Here is a 20,232-nt window from a genome sequence, read left to right as displayed (position 1 = left end):
CTATTTGTTTACAAGCTTGCTGTAAGTGCATTTGCTTTTACTTATTAAACGTATTAATCAGTTTTACGCTATGGAGCTTTTATTTGTTTATTGAGAGCCATCTGCCCTGAGAGCTGGTTGCTGGGACCTGGGGATCACTAACCAGAGGGATTGGTGTGGCGTTGGAAAATAGGCTGACCGGGAGTCTTCCATCAGAAACGAAATCTGCTGTGCTATTAAGCCAGCAGTATTGGAGATCTATAGGCTTGTTTTAAAGGGTCACTAAAGGAATTTTTTTTTTAGCTAAATAGCTTCCTTAGCCTTACTGCAGTACTGGTTTCATGTCCTCATTGTTCGTTTTTGCTTTGAAGTAGCTGTAATTCTGCTGTGATCTCCACACTTCCTGGTTGCCTGTTTCCTTATAACCATCGTACTGGGAGCTTTCTCACAGTGGTCTAAGCTGTCATTACTGTGTGTCTAAAACTCCTCAGATTAATTTAAAAAACAAAACACTGCCCTGGATTTGTTTGTTTTTGTTCTGTGAGTCTTCCCGACTCACCTCTCACCCGGAACGTCATGTATGTACCTTTAAAACCGAAAGTGAAACTAGAGGCACATTATATGATAGATTAAATTCAATTTTAATCATTTTTTAAAAGGAATCAGTTAACTTTTATGTCTCTATAGCCTGTAAACAGTCATTTCAGCAAAATTTTTTTTTTCCTTTAGTGACCCTTTAAGCCTTTCTGAGGTGAGAGGCTTGGGGAAACGGAGCACTTGTTCTGCACGTTATGCACCGTGGGACCCTGTGTGGAGTCAAGCACTTTATTGGAACACTTATGCACTTTAAAAAACTTTAAAAATAGTAAAAATACTGTTAATTGAAGCACTTTGCTGTGATCTATTTTGGACACTTGATCATTATCACACTCTGAGCACATATCTTGGAGTGTGGAGTGTGCACAGAGACTCACATTTATTTCTTATTTCTTATTTATTTGCACGTGTGGATATGTACATTTTTATGCCCTTTAATCAGTATTGGCTATTGTTTTTGCCACTTTATGCTTTTTATATTTATTAACATATTTTGTAATTGTTACATATTTTTTCACATATATTATTTTTTCACTTACTTGGATTATTGGAAATTCACTAGCCAGGTGGTGGTACTCTTATACACCACCAATTGGTTCATATATATAAAAACATCACTCAGTGTACCCCCCTCATCTTCCCATTGATTGATGATGGGTTGTGACTGACTAGGAGTGATACACCCCCCCCCCCCTTTTTTTTGGGCTTATTTGGCTCGTCTCATTTGGACTTGGATTAGGATGGAAGCAGTATTTGAGATTGTTATTATATGTATTTAATATAATTGTATTTATTAGCAAGCGCCATTACCCCTCTTATATATCATTTTTATCAGTGTGTGAGCACTATATTGTCGTGGCTGCTGCTTAGTTATTTTATTTTATTTTAGCTTTTATTAGTCATTATTACCTATTGCTCTAGTTAGTGTGGTTTTTGCGCATTAGTTGCCCCCACTATTCACACTTTCCATAGTGAAGTATGTCACGATTTTATTCCAAAAACAGATAAAAACAAGGTAAAACAGCAAATGCTTGCAGCTTAAAAATCCATGTGCATGGAGACGCCGTGATGCGTTCCAGCTGCGCTTCAAAAATAGCGGAAATGACATGTCCCCTGAAGATGTTGGTGTGCACCAATGAAACTGGTAGGGTGCTTGATTGTGACACGTCATTTCCGCCGTTTTTGAAGCGCAGCTGGAACACATCATGGCGTCTCCATGCACATGAATTTTTAAGCTGCAAGCGTTTGCTTTTTTACCTTGTTTTTATCTGTTTTTGAAATAAAATCGTGACATACTTCACTATGGAAGTCCTTTCTTTTAGATTTTTCCCATTAACCATTGGACAGCTCTCCTCAAATCGTTTTTTGCCTGGGAACGTACTCAAGCGATCTGGATTCCTTTTTGGTGTGAGTGTCCTGGAGGTCGATTAAACGTTGGGATCATCATTGGGATCGTGTACAACTCCTGCTGTATATACCCATATGCAGGGCCGTCTTTACTATTGATTGGGCCCTGGGCAAAAAAAATTCTTGGGCCCCCCCCCCCCATGCAAATTGTCTCTCCACCCCAACATTCCAAAAAACAAAACACACGTGTAAACTTATGTATTGAATTGTATTGTAACTGTACTGTCTGCCCTCATGTTGTAAAGTGCTGCACAAACTGTTGGCGCTATATAAACCTTGTATAATACTAATAATGATGAGGGGAAGAGAGAGAAGAGTCCAGGATGATGGGTGGGGGGAGATAGCAGAGTCCAGGATGATGGGGGGATAGGGGAGTCCAGGATGATTGGGGGGGGGATGGGGGAGATAGGTGTCCAGGAGGACACACATGGATTGGGGGGGATGTACTTTGAGGTGTTTGTATCATACAAGGCACACAAAAAAATCAGCACAAGGGGCAGTACTTGCGTTTCCCCCCTCCCCCAAAGAAACCATCTATTGTTCACATCTGCACATCACTTTGCTTACCTCTGCTCCCTCATCCACAGTTCACCTCTGTATTCCACGTTCACGTCTGTACCCCTCCATCCACAGCTCATTTCTGTATCCCCCATCCACCTCTGTACCCCCCATGTCCACCTTTATATCTTTCCATCAACCTCTGTATCCTCCCATGTCCACCTTTTTACCCACCCCCCATCTATGTTCACCTCTGTATCCCCCCATCCACAGCTCACTTCTGTATCCCCCATCCACCTCTGCATCCCCCCATTAAACGTTGACCTCTATATCCTTCCGTCGACCTCTGTATCTCCCTGTCCACCTCTGTACATCCCCATGTCCACCTCTGGGTTCATCTCTGTAACCCCCCTTCACCTCTGTATCCCCCCATGTCCACCTGTGTTGACCTTTGTACCCCCTCATGTCCACCTCTGTATCCCCCATGTTCACCTCTGTACCCCCGTCCACCTCTGTGTTCACCTCTGTACCCCCCTCCACCCCTTTACCCCCCATGTCCACCTCTGTGTTCACCTCTGTACCCCCTCCACCTCTGTTCCCCCCGTCCACCTGTGTTCACCTCTGTACCCCCCCATGTCCACCTTTGTACCCCCCCATGTCCACCTCTCTACCCCCCATGTCCACCTCTCACATTTGTACCCCCCCATATTTACCTCTGTACCCCCCATGTCCACCTCTATACCCCCTCCACCTCGGTACCCCCCATGTCCACCTCTGTACCCCCCCATGTCCACCTCTGTACCCTCCATGTCCACCTCTGTACCCCCCCATGTCCACCTCTGTACCCTCCATGTCCACCTCTGTACCCCCCCATGTCCACCTCTTTACCCCCCCCCCCCCATGTCCACCTCTGTACCCCCCCATGTCCACCTCTGTACCCCCCATGTCCACCTCTGTACCAGCAATTCTCTGCAGTCTGCACAACATATGAATCCCCTTCTCTCCATCTTGTTCTATTTTACTTGATCACACGGAGGAGGGAGATCACACAGTCTCCGCCTATCAGACTCAGCACACAGCCAGAAAAATTCACTCGGTTGTGTGCTACACAGGTCTGCCAGGCAGGGGTGGGGGCGGGAGGAACACAGAGCATCGCTCTCGCTCTGTCATTGACACCGGTCGGCAGCTCCTGACAGAGGGAGAAGCGGGACGAGCGGGCTCAAACACATGAAGCCCGCAGCTGTCCCGCTCTCCTGCATAAATTAATTAATGTGGCCGCCGCTTGGTAGAGATAGGGGGGGGATCAGCTGCACCCGTTAGTCCGGGAAAACTGCGGGCCCAGGGCAGCTTCCCCTTTTGCCCTGCGGTAAAGACGGCCCTGCCCATATGCGTTTTATGACTACCTGTAATAGGGGTCATGGAAGTTTGGTGAGTAGGATGTGTGACAGGTGGTGGTGGTGAAAGAAATTTCAGTCAAATATACCTACTGTTCAGCAGGGATTTGAAGATTGTGTACACTATTTGAAGAAGTTGATACATTGTCTGAGGACTCTGATACATTGTTTGAACATTCACTATTTGCACTATTGAACTTATTTTGTGTTTGGACTTTTAACACACATATTATCATGTTGGTGTTTAGCTGAAATCACTTTGCACGCTTGCACTTTGTAAACGGAAGGAGCGTGGTTTAACCATTTTAGTATTCATTTATTTTTTCTTATACAACGTGCTGCTCCTTATCAATACTCACCTGTTTAATTACTTTAATTACTCTAGTTGTTGTTACTCATTATCTCTCCACTTTGCGCTGGTTCTGGGTTTTTTAACCCCTCATTCACATTTGTAAAGATTATTTGGTGCTTGAACTACAGACTTTACTATTAAATTTGCTCAAATAACAGGGACTCGTTTTTGTCAAAATTGAGAAAATCATGTAAGTCTATTTCGTGAGAAGTAGTGCATCCAATTAGGACACAGTCTCTCACAAAATGGCTGTTGGAATCCATGATTGTGGACATGTATCTGCTCACTAGTTTTAAATGATAGCTTACCTAATACAGCTACAATCACCTAAAAATGTCCAGAGGCCTGTTTTTTTTAGGATTCTGGGTCCTAATGGGACACAGCAATATCGCCGATACGTTGCAGCCACAATTTGTCTAGGTGGGAGCTGGTAACACAAAGCCTGCTTTGCTATGACAAATGTGTAAACTTCTCAGAATATACACTATGGGGGTTATCCTCAAAAGAGATACTCCGACTTAACTGCTGTTCAGTCTGTGTGTAACTTTGGAAACGATCCTCAAAAGGCTTTTTCCAAAGTTACACAGAAGATCCGGCATGTGTAATTGAATTACACTGCCTAATTTTAGGATGCAGTACCGCATCCGCCGCTGGGGGCATTTCGAGTCGAAATGCCGTTGCTAGTATGCAAATTAGCACTTAAGGCGATCCACAAAGCTTTCTAGCTTCCTTTTTGCGCCGTAAGTGTTATTTTGCAAGTGTAAAATTAGGGCTCGTTTTACAAAGTGTAAAGTTAGTAACACCTTGTAAAGGCCCATTCCAGCGACGGCATTTGGTATGCTTTCCCGAGGGAGAACTCCACGGCAATTTGTAAAAAACAAAACCGGCATGGGTTCCCCCCCAGGAGCATACCAGGCCCTTAGGTCTGTCATGGGTTGTAAGGAGACCCCCCCACGCCGAAAAATTGAAGTAGGGGGTCCCCCTACAATCCATACCAGACCCGTATCCAAAGCACGCTACCCGGCCGGCCAGGAAGGGAGTGGGGACGAGCGAGCGCCCCCCCCCTCCTGAGCCGTGCCAGGCCGCGTGCCCTCAACATGGGGGGGTTGGGTGCTCTGGGGCAGGGGGGCGCACTGCGGGCCCCCCCACCCCAGAGCACCCTGTCCCCATGTTGATGAGGACAGGACCTCTTCCCGACAACCCTTGCCATTGGTTGTCGGGGTCTGCGGGCGGAGGCTTATCGGAATCTGGGAGTCCCCTCAAATAAGGGGGCCCCCAGATACCGGCCCCCCACCCTAAGTGAATGGATATGGGGTACATCGTACCCCTACCCATTCACCTGGAGGCAAAAAGTAAAAGTTAATAAACACACAACACAAGGCTTTTTAAAATATTTTATTATTCTGCTCCGGACGCCCCCCCTGTCTTCGTTATTAGCTCTTTTACCAGGGGGGGGCTTCTTCTTCCACTCTCCGGGGGTCTTCCACTCTCCGGGGGTCTTCCGCTCTCCGGGGGGCTTCTCCGCTCTCCGGGGGGGCTTCTCCGGACTCCGGGGGGGCTTCTTCCATCTTCTCCCCTCTTCCGCTCTTGACTCGGCGAACCCCGGTTCTTCTGCAGCTCTCCGGTGCCTTCTTCTTCAGCGCTGGCTGCCTGCTATGTTTGTGTGTTAGCTCGATTTCAAACAGGCAGCCGGCGCGGTCTTCTGTGGCGTCAGGGTCTTCTGGTCTTCTGTTCTTCCGATGTTGCCTCGTCGCCTGTTGTCGCTGTAATGATGGAAGCGCGCCTTGCATCCCATTTATATAGGCATCACCGTCCCATCATGCTCCGGCAGGTACCCACGTGGTGGGTGCCTACCCACGTGCACCCACCATGTGGGTACCTACCGGAGCATGATGGGACGGTGATGCCTATATAAATGGGATGCAAGGCGCGCTTCCATCATTACAGCGACAACAGGCGACGAGGCAACATCGGAAGAACAGAAGACCAGAAGATTGGTATAAGGAAGGGAAATGGGATAGGGGAATCTGCGCTAGGTGAAAGCAATAATAAAGCAATTAAGGGTGGGTCCCGGGAGGGACGTCCTGCAGCTGAACACAAATGTTTAGATACAAAAACAAAAAAAACGTATGGAAAAAGACAGTGCAGCGCTAGACAAAATATAACATCAAGTGTGAAAAGTGTGTCAATAGAATATTTAAATAAATAAATAAACCATGAATAAAAAATTATATAAGTGAAATATAAAAATAACTCAATCTAATATGGCAATTATCCTCTGAAGTGAACAGGACTGTTGCAAAAAATAAACATGATAACTAAACCTGTGAAGGTAAGTGATGCCTAAAACAAATGTATTTCTGCAGTGAAGCCAGAGAACCTGTCTCAGTCTTCCAACAAATCAGTGTAAATTATACCACATAAATAATCACAGTGATAATGATACACAGTGTTTCAATATAAGTCCATGTTGCATGGAAAGTATAAATAAAGTTGAATAAAGGTGAGTAAAATTAAATGGAGTCCACAAAGGAAAAAAAGTGAAGGAGGGGTTTTGTAGTCCCCTCAGGTGAAGATGAGTAAAATTAAATAGAGTCCACAAAAGAAAAAACGCGCGGGAGGGGTTTTGTAGTCCCCTCAGGTGAAGATGGTAAAAAAAGCAGAAGATCCACCAAAAGACCGCAGATGGAAATAGGAGGAAGCAATCCACAGACAATCCAATGTAAAGAGAAATGGAGGCTTACCGGAAAGCCTGTGACCCGACCTTCTCAGGAAGGATCTAAACAGGCGTGTTGGGATAGAAACGTCCCTCAGGCAGTGGAGATGGATCGATATCCTTCACGAATCAAACGTCAGGGTCCACAGCGTCGTAGCTCCTCATATGGGTCAGGGATGACAGCACTCACAGAGATATGTAGCAACGGTGGTCAGCAGATGTCATATGAAAAAAGGAAAAATTTCCATGGTATAGCCTGCTTGATATTGGTTTATTTAAAAATTCAATTAAGGGGGGAGCCATTGTCATTCTAAACAAGACCTGCTACCTTACCGAGATGGCGAGAATTTTGTCTGATCCTGATACTTATGCCACACTCCCTATGAATCCCACCATACCCTTTAAACGGGATCTGAAAGATCTCATTACAAAGGGTTTTGACATGGGTATTCTTAACAAGAAAGAAAAGGAACACTTGGTTCCCTTAGCACCCCGTCTTCCGGTGATGTACATCTTGCCAAAGATTCATAAAACCTTGATAAATCCCCCAGGAAGGCCCATCATCAGTGGTATTGACTCCATAACCTCTAGAATAGGCAAGTATATTGACTTCTACTTGCAACCACTGGTGATGGGTACTCCTTCCTTTTTAAAAGACACCAAACATGTCATCAACCTCCTTGGAAATATAGTTTGGAAACCTACCTATATGTTAGTCACAGCGGATGTGGCTTCTTTGTACACGTCTATTTCGCATCACTTGGGACATGACGCAGTACAACATTTTTTGATACAGAAGTCCACTCTGACAAACACTCACTGCAGATTCATAATGGAACTGCTTGATTTCGCCATGGAGCATAATCACTTCTGGCATGACGGCACCCACTATAAGCAAATCAAGGGGGTAGCCATGGGGGCAAAATTTGCGCCAAGCATGGCGAACCTGTTCATGTCGAAGTGGGAGGAGGATACTGTACTTATGAACAGACCATCAAACCTCATCCTCTGGAAAAGATTCATCGACGATATCCTGTGCATCTGGGACGGTGACGATGATTCAGTCAATTCCTTCATCTCGACTCTCAATCGAAATGACAGGGGTATTGTCCTAACCCATGAAAAGAGTGCCACTATGATACACTTTCTGGATTTAAACATCTCTATAACCGATGGCAAAATTGTCACTTCAACATACTTCAAGCCTACGGATAGAAATGGATACATACCGGTTGACTCTTGTCATCATCCTTCATGGCTGAAAGCGGTCCCAAAGGGCCAATTTTTACGCCTTAGACGCAACTGCACAAATCTAGATGAGTTTTATAAAGAGGCAGCACTACTAAAAGCTAGATTTTTAGCCAAGGGTTATGATGTGGCAAGACTTGGCAATACCATTAGGGAAGTAAGTCAGATTGATCGATGCACTCTGCTAACAGATAAACCATCGGACACTAGTACAAAAGAAAATTTTGGCTTAGCCTTCATAACCACCTTCTCCAGCCAACATTGGGCTATTAAGAGAATCATAAAGAAACACTGGGCAGTTATTAAAAACGACAGGATTCTAGGTCCACTCCTCACAACTAACCCTACAGTTTTGTTCAGAGGAGCTCCAAACCTCAGACACTCGTTGGCCCCTAATGTACTAGATGTCCCACGCCAACCGGTGTTTTTTGGAGACTTCAAAGGCTTCTACCCTTGCAAAAAATGTAGAGCCTGTAAATTAAATGTCCTCCAGAACAGACGCTACACAGATTTTACCTCCATAGGCACAGGTAAAACATACCCCATCAAAACCTTTATTACCTGTAGCACTAAATGTGCGGTGTACCTTATAAGGTGCCCATGTGGTTTGGAATATGTAGGACGAACCACACGCAAATTACAGGTCAGATGGGGCGAACACATTACCAACATCCTGACTGGATTTGACAAACATAATGTGTCCAAACACTACGAACTAAAACATGATAAAAACCCAGAGGGGACTGTGTTCATTGCCTTGGAGAAATATGTTCCACACTGGAGAGGTAGCAATGGCACAAGATCCATCTCCAGAGCCGAAACCAACTGGATCCATAAACTCGGATGTCATGTCCCTGGAGGACTTAACGTCGAATGGGACATTAATTGTTTCATCAATAATAGTTAACAAGTCCCATTTGAACCCTGCTCTACTAATTTTTCTTTATATATTTTTTTATATACACATACATTTTTTCTATGGCATAATTTTTATCTGCCTGGTATATTTTTGTGCTCTATGCATTCGGCTTTATGATTTACAAGCCGCTAATTATCCACTAATTAGACACTAGTGCCAAAGATTAATCTATGCATTTGGTTATGTGATTCTTGTGTATTTCATATGTTACTAAGTCCTAATCAATCAGACATTATTGCCAAAGGAAAAAATCCCTATGACATTATGGGTGTACATTTTTTTAACATATAACCTTTATATATATATTTCCGTTGGGCAATCATTTTTTGTTCATACACACCATTATAATTATTGTTAGTGTATGTTCTTTATGCCCTATCTTCGGGTTCCATGTCAATTTTAATTATTTTTGAAGTATAGATATTTTTGAGCGGTAATACGCTTTTTTATCCACAAGATGGCATGGTTCTTTTTTCCTTTTGTAACTCAATGAGAAGTACAGCCTATTGTGATTTCTGTCTTAACTCCGCCTTGGCCAATGAGCTCATTTCGCTTAAGCTTTGGGCTGTATAAATCACGCATGCACAGTGAGGTGTGCGTGCCCCTGATGATGTCATTACGACGAAACGATCGTCGGGCTGCAACACACGCACTGTGCATGCGCTAACGGCCCAAGGCGGTCTGTTTATATTTTGGAGCTTTTTTTTCCTTGCAAGGACTCTATATATTTCTTCCCTATGTATGGGAAATCTTTTTAATGGATTTTTAATTGAATTTTTAAATAAACCAATATCAAGCAGGCTATACCATGGAAATTTTTCCTTTTTTCATATGACATCTGCTGACCACCGTTGCTACATATCTCTGTGAGTGCTGTCATCCCTGACCCATATGAGGAGCTACGACGCTGTGGACCCTGACGTTTGATTCGTGAAGGATATCGATCCATCTCCACTGCCTGAGGGACGTTTCTATCCCAACACGCCTGTTTAGATCCTTCCTGAGAAGGTCGGGTCACAGGCTTTCCGGTAAGCCTCCATTTCTCTTTACATTGGATTGTCTGTGGATTGCTTCCTCCTATTTCCATCTGCGGTCTTTTGGTGGATCTTCTGCTTTTTTTACCATCTTCACCTGAGGGGACTACAAAACCCCTCCCGCGCGTTTTTTCTTTTGTGGACTCTATTTAATTTTACTCATCTTCACCTGAGGGGACTACAAAACCCCTCCTTCACTTTTTTTCCTTTGTGGACTCCATTTAATTTTACTCACCTTTATTCAACTTTATTTATACTTTCCATGCAACATGGACTTATATTGAAACACTGTGTATCATTATCACTGTGATTATTTATGTGGTATAATTTACACTGATTTGTTGGAAGACTGAGACAGGTTCTCTGGCTTCACTGCAGAAATACATTTGTTTTAGGCATCACTTACCTTCACAGGTTTAGTTATCATGTTTATTTTTTGCAACAGTCCTGTTCACTTCAGAGGATAATTGCCATATTAGATTGAGTTATTTTTATATTTCACTTATATAATTTTTTATTCATGGTTTATTTATTTATTTAAATATTCTATTGACACACTTTTCACACTTGATGTTATATTTTGTCTAGCGCTGCACTGTCTTTTTCCAGAAGACCAGAAGACCCTGACATCACAGAAGACCGCGCTGGCTGCCTGTTTGAAATCGAGCTAACACACAAACATAGCAGGCAGCCAGCGCTGAAGAAGAAGGCACCGGAGAGCTGCAGAAGAACCGGGGTTCGCCGAGTCAAGAGCGGAAGAGGGGAGAAGATGGAAGAAGCCCCCCGGAGTCCGGAGAAGACCCCCGGAGAGCGGAGAAGACCCCCGGAGAGCGGAGAAGACCCCCGGAGAGCGGAAGAAGAAGCCCCCCCTGCTAATTGAGCTAATAACGAAGACAGGGGGGGCCTCCGGAGCAGAATAATAAAATATTTTAAAAAGTCTTGTGTTGTGTGTTTACTACATTTTACTTTTTGCCTACAGGTGAATGGATAGGGGTACGATGTACCCCATATCCATTCACTTAGGGTGGGGGGCCGGTATCTGGGGACCCCCTTATTAAAGGGGACTCCCAGATTCCGATAAGCCTCCGCCCGCAGACCCCGACAACCAATGGCAAGGGTTGTCGGGAAGAGGTCCTGTCCTCATCAACATGGGGACAGGATGCTCTGGGGTGGGGGGGCCCGCAGTGCGCCCCCCTGCCCCAGAGCACCCAACCCCCCCATGTTGAGGGCACGCGGCCTGGCACGGCTCAGGAGGGGGGGGGCCGCTCGCTCGTCCCCACTCCTTTCCTGGCCGGCCGGGTAGCGTGCTTTGGATACGGGTCTGGTATGGATTGTAGGGGGACCCCCTACGTCAATTTTTCGGCGTGGGGGGGTCTCCTTACAACCCATGCCAGACCTAAGGGCCTGGTATGCTCCTGGGGGGGAACCCATGCCGTTTTTTTCTTTGAAAATGGGCATGGAGTTCTCCCTCAGGAATGCATGCCGCTGTCATTTTTTTTATCCCCGACGCAACTTTAAGCCGTCGCGATCCTCAAAACTCGGCGTAACGTAACTTCGCGCATGCGCAGTACGGCCGGCGCGCATGCGCAGTACGGCCGGCGCGGGAGCGCGCCTCATTTAAATGGGACTCGCCCCATTTGAATAGGAACGCCTTGCGCCGGCGGAATTTTAGTTACACAGCCTGAAATTTCTAGATAAGTGCTTTGTGGATCAGGCACTTAGGTAGAAACTTTAAGGCAGTGTAACTTAAATTGGATTTTTTAAGTTACGTCAGGTTTTTGTGGATCTGGCCCTATAAAATTAAAAATACTTAGTGTATCGCTCGTTGACTTAAAATCAGATTGAAACATGTCCTTAAAAATAGCTAAACCTGAAAAACCAACAGTTAATTAATTGCAGACTACCAGTCCTTGGATGTGGTGGCTGTATTTGTTTTAATTTTTCAGGCTAAGAATATTTTCAACACGTACAAAAAAAAAATACCGGTTGATCTTGCCAATAATCCAGTGTCCTTTAGGGCGCAGTCGGTCAAAACTGTACACGCGGTTGGTCAAAACCGATGGAAACGGACTGAAGGACCTTTTCATTGGTCCAAACCGACCGTTTCCGTGACGGAATCTTTAAAAAAAAAAAAAAGAAGATTTGACAGAATCTTTAAAAAAAATAAAAGATTCGACGGAGCAACGAAACTGTACGATGCTGCAATCGTACATTTCCAGTCGAATGTTCGGTTAGTCCCATCAATCCATCATGTAATGGTGATGAACAATTGCAAACGTGTTTGAAGTCCCGACTGTGTGACAACTATGACTTACTCCATAGATACAGTGGAGATATGAGTGTAGCCACAAAGGGACAGGAAGTATAAAAAATAAATTAAAAAATTAACAGAAAAGCTAATTCAGCACGATAGGTATATGCCATTCATTCATTCATAATTTAATAAGCATAAATATCTAACATACTCTATTTTGTTAAATATTGTTTCCCTAGTAGGGCCGTTTTTTAATACCAACATTATTTTAGGTGCACAGAAACAGCATAACTTGAGATTCAAAAAAGATGGAAATCAATGGCTGCAATCCACGATGAAAAATGCACACAAAGTTCCAAAACTCATATAAAACACAATTCTCACCAATGTACAGAATTCAAGCACTTCTTCAATCTTTCTCAATCCTAGCAGAACTCCATATAACAGCTAATTCCTTATATCTAATGATAGATACAGAGCTTTTTTTTCAGAAAATAGGTGCAGGAACTCAACCACGACCCGTTCAGATTTCACAAACAGTAGAAGGATCTTAAAGGGGCATTAAATACCAGAATTGCATTACATACAGAGTTCAGAGTTCAGGGGGTTACAAAGCTGTCACTTGTAAACACAGAAACCAGACTTCTGTGTTTACAAGTGATTGTGGTGAGCAGGCACCAAAGGGTCTGAGCCAGAGGTGGTGGAACTGAGTTCCCCCAAGTTCCCCCTGAAAAAAAAGCCCTGGATAGATAATTAGAATACATTCAGATGGAACTACAAGTGCAAGTACCGAACAAAAGCATACAAATGCAATGAAATCAAAATTTCATTATGGATTCAACAACTCAGTGTATGGCATCCTTTTCATACAACCACTCAAGTTTAATCTCTTATTTTGGAATGACAACCCTGATAGTTTTTGTGTTCTTATTACATAATTACCTGATTCAGTTGCTCACCTGTAAAGTAAATATCAGTTTCCATCACCCATTTAAGGAATTCCTTCAAGGGGCAGTAACAGTCCCAGGGGTTTGAGCTAAGGCCTAGTGTTCGTAGGCTAGGCAACTCACTGACTGTAGTGACGTCCAGATAAGTCAGTACTCTATTATATATTCATGTTATATTACATGTCTTCCAGCCTTATAACTGGTATCACTATTGTGTTGTCCTCTTCACTTTTTGTTCACATTACACTTCAGTTCACTCACTGTTACGTAGGTTTTTTTTCTCTCCCCATATACTGACACTGGTGGACATATACAATTATATTAATACTAGCATCTTCTTGAACAAATAAATGTGAGATTTCTAGGTCTAACCAGTTTATATATTGGTTTATACCTATTTTTATTATTTTTTATTTCATTTTTATTTTTTCATTTATTGTACCTGTATTTACTGTAAAAAATAATTCCTGGATACCTCAACTAATATGTATATATACCTGTATTAAATAATAGGTGATTTTATGGCACCTATTTTATTTGCTTTTTACTCATTTGTTTGTATGCTGTTTCTTGCTGCCCGTGTCTAAGTGATGTCAATGCCCCCCCTCCCTTCCTGCTCTCTCATCTCCTCCTTTTCTGAACCTCTTTGCCCCCACTATGTGGCTTTACGTCGTGTCCCCGGTTCTTTCCCTTGACCGGGGCTCCGACGTTTGGCACTGCACGGGGTCATCCTTGGCCCTGTGCATCATGCCTTTGCTGCCAGCCGTACTTCCCGCGGTGACGTTCATAAGGCTGGCACATACCGCTCTCCTGTCTCCTGTCCCCCTCGTTCTTCTCCTTCCCCCCTTCGGTGGTTGTACATATTGGCTGATAAGGTAATACTCAGCGCTAAAAAAAAAAAAAAAATTCCAGAAGGAAAAAACATTGCGCTAAATAAAAAGATGGGTGACAAACCCCAATGATTAGTAAGTGAATTAATAACTAGCTGCCAGTACCAAAAAAATGGTGATACAAAAAATTCCTAAAACGTGTAAAATATAGTACAGCGCTCAAAAAAGTAAAAAGATCTAAAATAAATTCATCCTACATAATCAATATTGAATTGTGAAATGAGAAACACTTCTCACACTAATGCATAAAATAATGTAACAAAAAATAAGTGAATATAGAAAAGTCCCACTGTGTAGAATATAACGTCCAAAAATTATGAAAAATAAATGGAGAGTGTGAAAAAATTATTGAAAAAATAAGTGAAAAATAAGTCCTTGCAGGATAGGTGACTCCTTAAAGGGAAAATCCGAATCAACGCGTTTCGTCACCACGGACGTCGTCTGGGATTGACAGCAGCCAATCCCAGACAACGTCGGTGGTGACGAAACGCGTAGGCGTGGCTTGCAGACTTGACGTCATCACGCTCTTGACGAAGGAGCTCAGAGCTTATACCACAGGAGAGACAAGAGAAGCCGCCGCGTCTCGATTAGATGTGCTTCTAAATCGCAATTTGATGCCATCGAACCTGTAAGTGCATAGTATCTTTGCCTATTAAACTCAACCTTACGGTATTACACTATGGTCCTCTTCCTTTTTATTTCCTGATCATCCGAGACCATAGGCACCACCTCACACATCTTACAGAGGGTGTAGAGGAAGATCTAAAATCCCCAGGTCACTGTAATGGTGATCACACTGACAGGGTAAGGAGACTACATTACCACATTTGTGTGTCTTCCTGGTGGATGAATTTTCTCTCTATCCTCTATTGGTCTCCATTCGGATTTTCCCTTCAAGGAGTCACCTATCCTGCAAGGACTTATTTTTCACTTATTTTTTCAATTCGTTTTTCACCCACTCTCCATTTATTTTTCATAATTTTTGGACGTTATATTCTACACAGTGGGACTTTTCTATATTCACTTATTTTTTACATTATTTTATGTATTAGTGTGAGAAGTGTTTCTCATTTCACAATTCAATATTGTTTATGTTCGATCAATTTATTTTAGATCTTTTTCACTTGTTTTTTGAGCGCTGTACTATATTTTACACAATACTCAGTGCTAGATCCTTTGGGCTAGATCCTCAAAAGAGATACGCAGGCGGATCTGCTGTTCCGCCTGCGTATCCCTGTTTCTATCTTTGGAACTGATCCACAGAATCAGTTTCCAAGAGATAGACAGAAGATCCGGCAGGTGTAATAGTTTTACACTGCCGGATCTTAAGATGCAGTACCGCGACCGCCGCTGGGGGCATTCTTTGTCGAAATTATGCGTCGGGTATGCTAATGAGGAGTTACGTCGATCCTCAAAGCTTTTTCGCGTTCGCTACTTAGCCGCTACGTTAGTTTCCCATCGCTTAGTTACACTTTTGTAAAGCAGCCCTACTTTTACACAGCAGGCGTACTGCTGTGTAAAGTATGGCCGTCCTTCCCGCGTCAAATTTTAAAATTTTACGTCGATTGCGTAAGCCGTACGGGAATACGGAAATACGCTACGCGCCGCGCCGATCAAAAAATTACGTCACGTCGCGCAAAGCACGTTGGGAAATTTGCGTCACAAGCATGCACAGTACGTCCGGCGCGGGAGCGCGCCTAATTTAAATGGGACTCGCCCCATTAGATTAGGAACGCCTTGCGCCGGACGGATTTGAGTTACACCGCCGCAAATTTCCAGGTAAGTGTGTTGTGGATCGATACCTAACTTAGGAAATTTGCGGCAGTGTAACTTAAATCTCTTAAGTTACGTTGCGCTGCGGGGCTGTGGATCTGGCCCTTTGTGACCATGCTATGGCTTCTATACATACTCTGTGATCTTTTTACTAACCAGGTTTTCTCTGGTCTTTTTTAGCCAGTTTAATCCCTCTTTCCTCAGACGAACCCTGGGGCAGAGACGGCTATCTCTTCTCTCCTGCCCAGTCCTTGGTGGTGATCTATATTCAGCCATTTGGGGCGCAGAGAGACCTGACTGTATTGGAGAGACTTTTCCTTTTCCCCTCTCTTTCTGCTTACCAGCAGACTGTGTTTGGTTCAACCTTCTATTGCCATATACAACGGTGAGCTTTGCCTGTGCACAAAACTTGCTTATCTTTTTTGGTGCTGGACTCTGTCTTTGACACCAATATGGCAATTTAACTATGTAGCGCCTGTGTACTTTCGTACAGGTGCTATGCGGTCGCCAAATCTGGATTTGTCCTGTGGGTCAGTCTGTGCCCCAGAGATACGATATCATCTCTGGGCGGCAGGTGGTGCCAGAGGGGTCCAGGCGGAGCCGCTTTTTCCCAGCAGCCAATTGGAGGAGTTTTCCCTCGTGGGGCATGATGGGGAGGGGTATTTTCTGTGGCGGAGGCCGTTGTTCGGGGTTCTTTGCGGGTTCCTGGTTCCAGGTGCGGCACCCGCTTTCAGGGTGTGCGCACATCACGGGCCCCACTACTATGGCCTACCAGGCCGGGGTCGCGTGCTACGTGGAGTTCCTGACTCTGGGCTCTCATAGCCCAGAGCAAATTATATGGCAAAGGGGCCCCAGTGACTTACTGGGTCCCCACTTCTATTGAGAAGATCCCAAGCTGGGTGCTGTTCGTTGGGGGGATCGGTCTGAGGAGAACCCGGAGGCAGGTGATCCAACAGGGCTTGAACGAACCACCGGGGATCTGGGCACCGGACACTGACAGGTCACATTCAAGCTGTCAGTCGGTGACTCCAAAGACATACTGGGAGGATTTGCTCTATCGTCCTAACTTCCAAGCCTGTGGCAGAGGTCTCATCTGGACATCCAGATCTAATTTAGAGCCAAGTCTGTGGCAGAGACTTGTTTCCTTTCCTAGAAGCTTTAAGTGGCGCTCTGGCTGCCAGGCCTGTGAGAGAGGTCTGTCCAGGGGCACTTCACCCACTCCGGCTGGAGTGGCGACGCATACAAATACTACTGCTAAAGGGCAGGACTGCCTTTATTATCCATAGCCTGATACTGTGAAGTTGCTCTACCTTCACCAACCTATCTTGTCTACCTCAAGTTACATGTCGGTCGTGTTTGACAGGGAAAATAAAGCATTTGAAAACGTCAACCAACGGTTCTGGACATTCTGTTATTGCTCTCAACATTACCATCACCCCTAGACACAGTGAAGAGGTAACTTAAATACGCCGATCCCAAATCTAATCAGCGGCTCCTCCGGGGGTAGCGCTACAACTATGTCCTCCATTAAAAACTATACTATGTATATCTCTTTTTTAGAGTACCAAAACAATACCCAGCTGGCTGGCTGGCTGGGTCAGCTATACACATACAGCCCTAATTGGTGGTAGCCGGGTCTGTTTTTCTATCCCTTAAACACGATCTGTCTGTAAGTAAAAATAAAATATGTAAAATATTATAGTTTTTTACCCTGTAGCTGAGTTTTGACACCTACTTGTAATGTCTATGGTAGGGTTTTTTTGAGGTTACAACTGCCTTGTTGTTGTCGGTGACACATATATGCGGTGCCCCGCGTTTATACATTATGTATACCAGCTGACCTATGCACATCCCCATAGTGAGGGTGCAGTTCATTTGGGACTGAGATTGTCGGATGGGAGTGGCAGACATTGTTACACACGAATAGCAACATTGACGGTTTTAATGTGTATACATTTTTCATGTTCTATGTAACTGTTTTATGTATAAACTTGTGTCATTAATTGACATATTTGACAATGTTTTTGTCTATGTTTATATATGTCTTCTATTAGACTTCCATGCTCCTGATGAAGCGTTTTCACGCAAAACATGTTGAGCAAAGCAAGAACTAATATGCATACCGGACCCAGCTCCAAGGACACAAATCCTATATGCACTTTTACTGTTTGACATTTATGTATTCTCATTATGTGAACGTACTTGCACTACTATAAGCTTTTGGAAGTGTTATTGGAATACCCGCTGGGTACCCATGCTGATGTAATACTGTATTATAAGTTTAGATACTTTTTTATACATATTTTCTACAATAAATATCTATAGATTTTTATATTCATTACTCGTGTACCGCCAAAAGTCAATTTTTTCTAGTTTAGATTAGATTAGTTTCCATTTTAATAATACCGGGACGTTGGTACACTCATATTGTTGCATCCACAGCAATTAGTCACCCCGTGATGATGCATATTTTTGCAAGGTCCATTAAAAATTCCTTATATCTAATGATAGATAAGTAGAATACATTCAGATGGAACTACAAGTGCAATTACCAAACAGAAGCATACAAATGCAATGAAATCAAAATTTGATTATGGATTCAACAACTCAGTGTATGGCATCCTTTTCATACAACCACTCAAGTTTAATCTCTTATTTTGGAATGACAACCCTGATAGTTTTTGTGTTCTTATTACATAATTACCTGATTCAGTTGCTCACCTGTAAAGTAAATATCAGTTTCCATCACCCATTTAAGGAATTCCTTCAAGGGGCAGTAACAGTCCCAGGGGTTTGAGCTAAGGCCTAGTGTTCGTAGGCTAGGCAACTCACTGACTGTAGTGACGTCCAGATAAGTCAGTGCTGTGCGACTAAGATCCAGCTGTCGAAGGCCTGTATTGTTGGAAAATGCATCCTTCTCAATCTCCTCCAAGTTGGGATTGTCTGATAACTTCAAAACAACTAAACTTGTCAAAAGGTAGAAAGTGGCAGATGTGATCTTGGTGATATTATTATAGCTCAAGTCCAGATAAACCAATGACATAGCAATGAACGTGGCTTCCAAGGAACTTCCCAGAATATTGTGGCTGCAGTCCAGGTACACAAGGTCAATCAGGAGATTGAGATCCACTGATGGCAAATAGGTTAGATTGTTGTGAGTTAGGATTAGCTGTCTGGTATCCATTGGGATGCCAGAGGGAAATTCTTCAAGCTGTCTGTCAGTGCAGTTTACTAAAAGGTGTTCACAAGTGCATTCCTTTGGGCAGCATATGCCACGCTCTATAAGACTACAAATTACATTTAAGAATAAAAATAAAATACTCCTTGCTTCCCTGAGAGAATAATGTCTTTGGTTATCCATGAAACCGATGTGTTCTGTAGGTTTTCTGCAGAGAAGGGTAACCATCTGAACAAGGGTAAGACCTATTTGTACAATGTCTTTTTACAGCAGATGATAACAAGTCAGCGGTCATGTCAAGCAACATGCACATTTTCCTTACCATGTATACTGATGTCTACTGTAACAATTCTCTGCTTATTCAGAGGCTCACGTTGCTCTCATTCTTCAAGTCTCATTGACAGTCTATTTTCACTGCCTGGCTGTGAAAGTGCTGCTGCTTACATGAAGCCACTTTGAACTTGAAAGTGAGGACAGTTAAATAGCTGGCTCGGACATTCAAGAGGACACATCTCCCTCAGTCACACCGGTTGCCAATCGACACCTTCATGACGTCAGCTGCTAATCAAAGGCAGCTCTGCTTTTGCTGAAGCAGAACAGTAGGGCATTGCTGAATGCCTGGGAAAGCACCACACATACGCTCTTCTCGTTTCTGCAAGGTCACAATGCTTACTTCCTACTAGGACGTTGAATGTAGAGCTACAGGTCATAGCTTTTTTCTCTGCTTCATTGGCATGCAGGATACAAGAAGAGGTTTCCCACAAGCATGTTTATTTTATAAATAAATAATGGTATTGTTGGCTTTTCTAATATAGCTTAATGATTTGCTAATTATATTTATTTCTGTTTTAAAGTCTTTACTATCTCTCTCTCTCTCTCTCTCATATATATATATATATATATATATATATATATATATATATATATATATATATATATATATGTGTAAATGTGTGTGTGTGTGTGTATATATATATATATATATATATATATATATATATATACAGTACTAGGCAGTTTTAAGCAGATGTGGAGAAATGCTGTAA

General features: G+C 43.4%; 1 protein-coding gene across 1 annotated transcript in view; it reads right to left on the bottom strand.

Annotated features, from left to right (window-relative positions):
• The window catches only part of LRRC52 (leucine rich repeat containing 52), a 133,316-nt gene extending 113,500 nt beyond the window's left edge, over positions 1 to 19,816 (bottom strand). The window contains exons 1-2 of the mRNA XM_040359735.1: positions 18,836 to 19,816; positions 13,358 to 13,463 (exon numbers count right to left, since the gene is read on the bottom strand). Of these exons, the coding sequence (XP_040215669.1) occupies positions 13,358 to 13,463; positions 18,836 to 19,414 (685 nt within the window). The 5' untranslated portion in view covers positions 19,415 to 19,816. The remainder of the gene's footprint in view (positions 1 to 13,357; positions 13,464 to 18,835) is intronic.
• Positions 19,817 to 20,232: the final 416 nt, after the last annotated feature.

Source organism: Rana temporaria, chromosome 7 (assembly GCF_905171775.1).
Source record: "Rana temporaria chromosome 7, aRanTem1.1, whole genome shotgun sequence".
Classification (NCBI taxonomy): Eukaryota; Metazoa; Chordata; class Amphibia; order Anura; family Ranidae; genus Rana; species Rana temporaria.
Note: the sequence above shows the minus strand (reverse complement) of the source record. Positions and strands in the feature narration are given on the sequence as shown.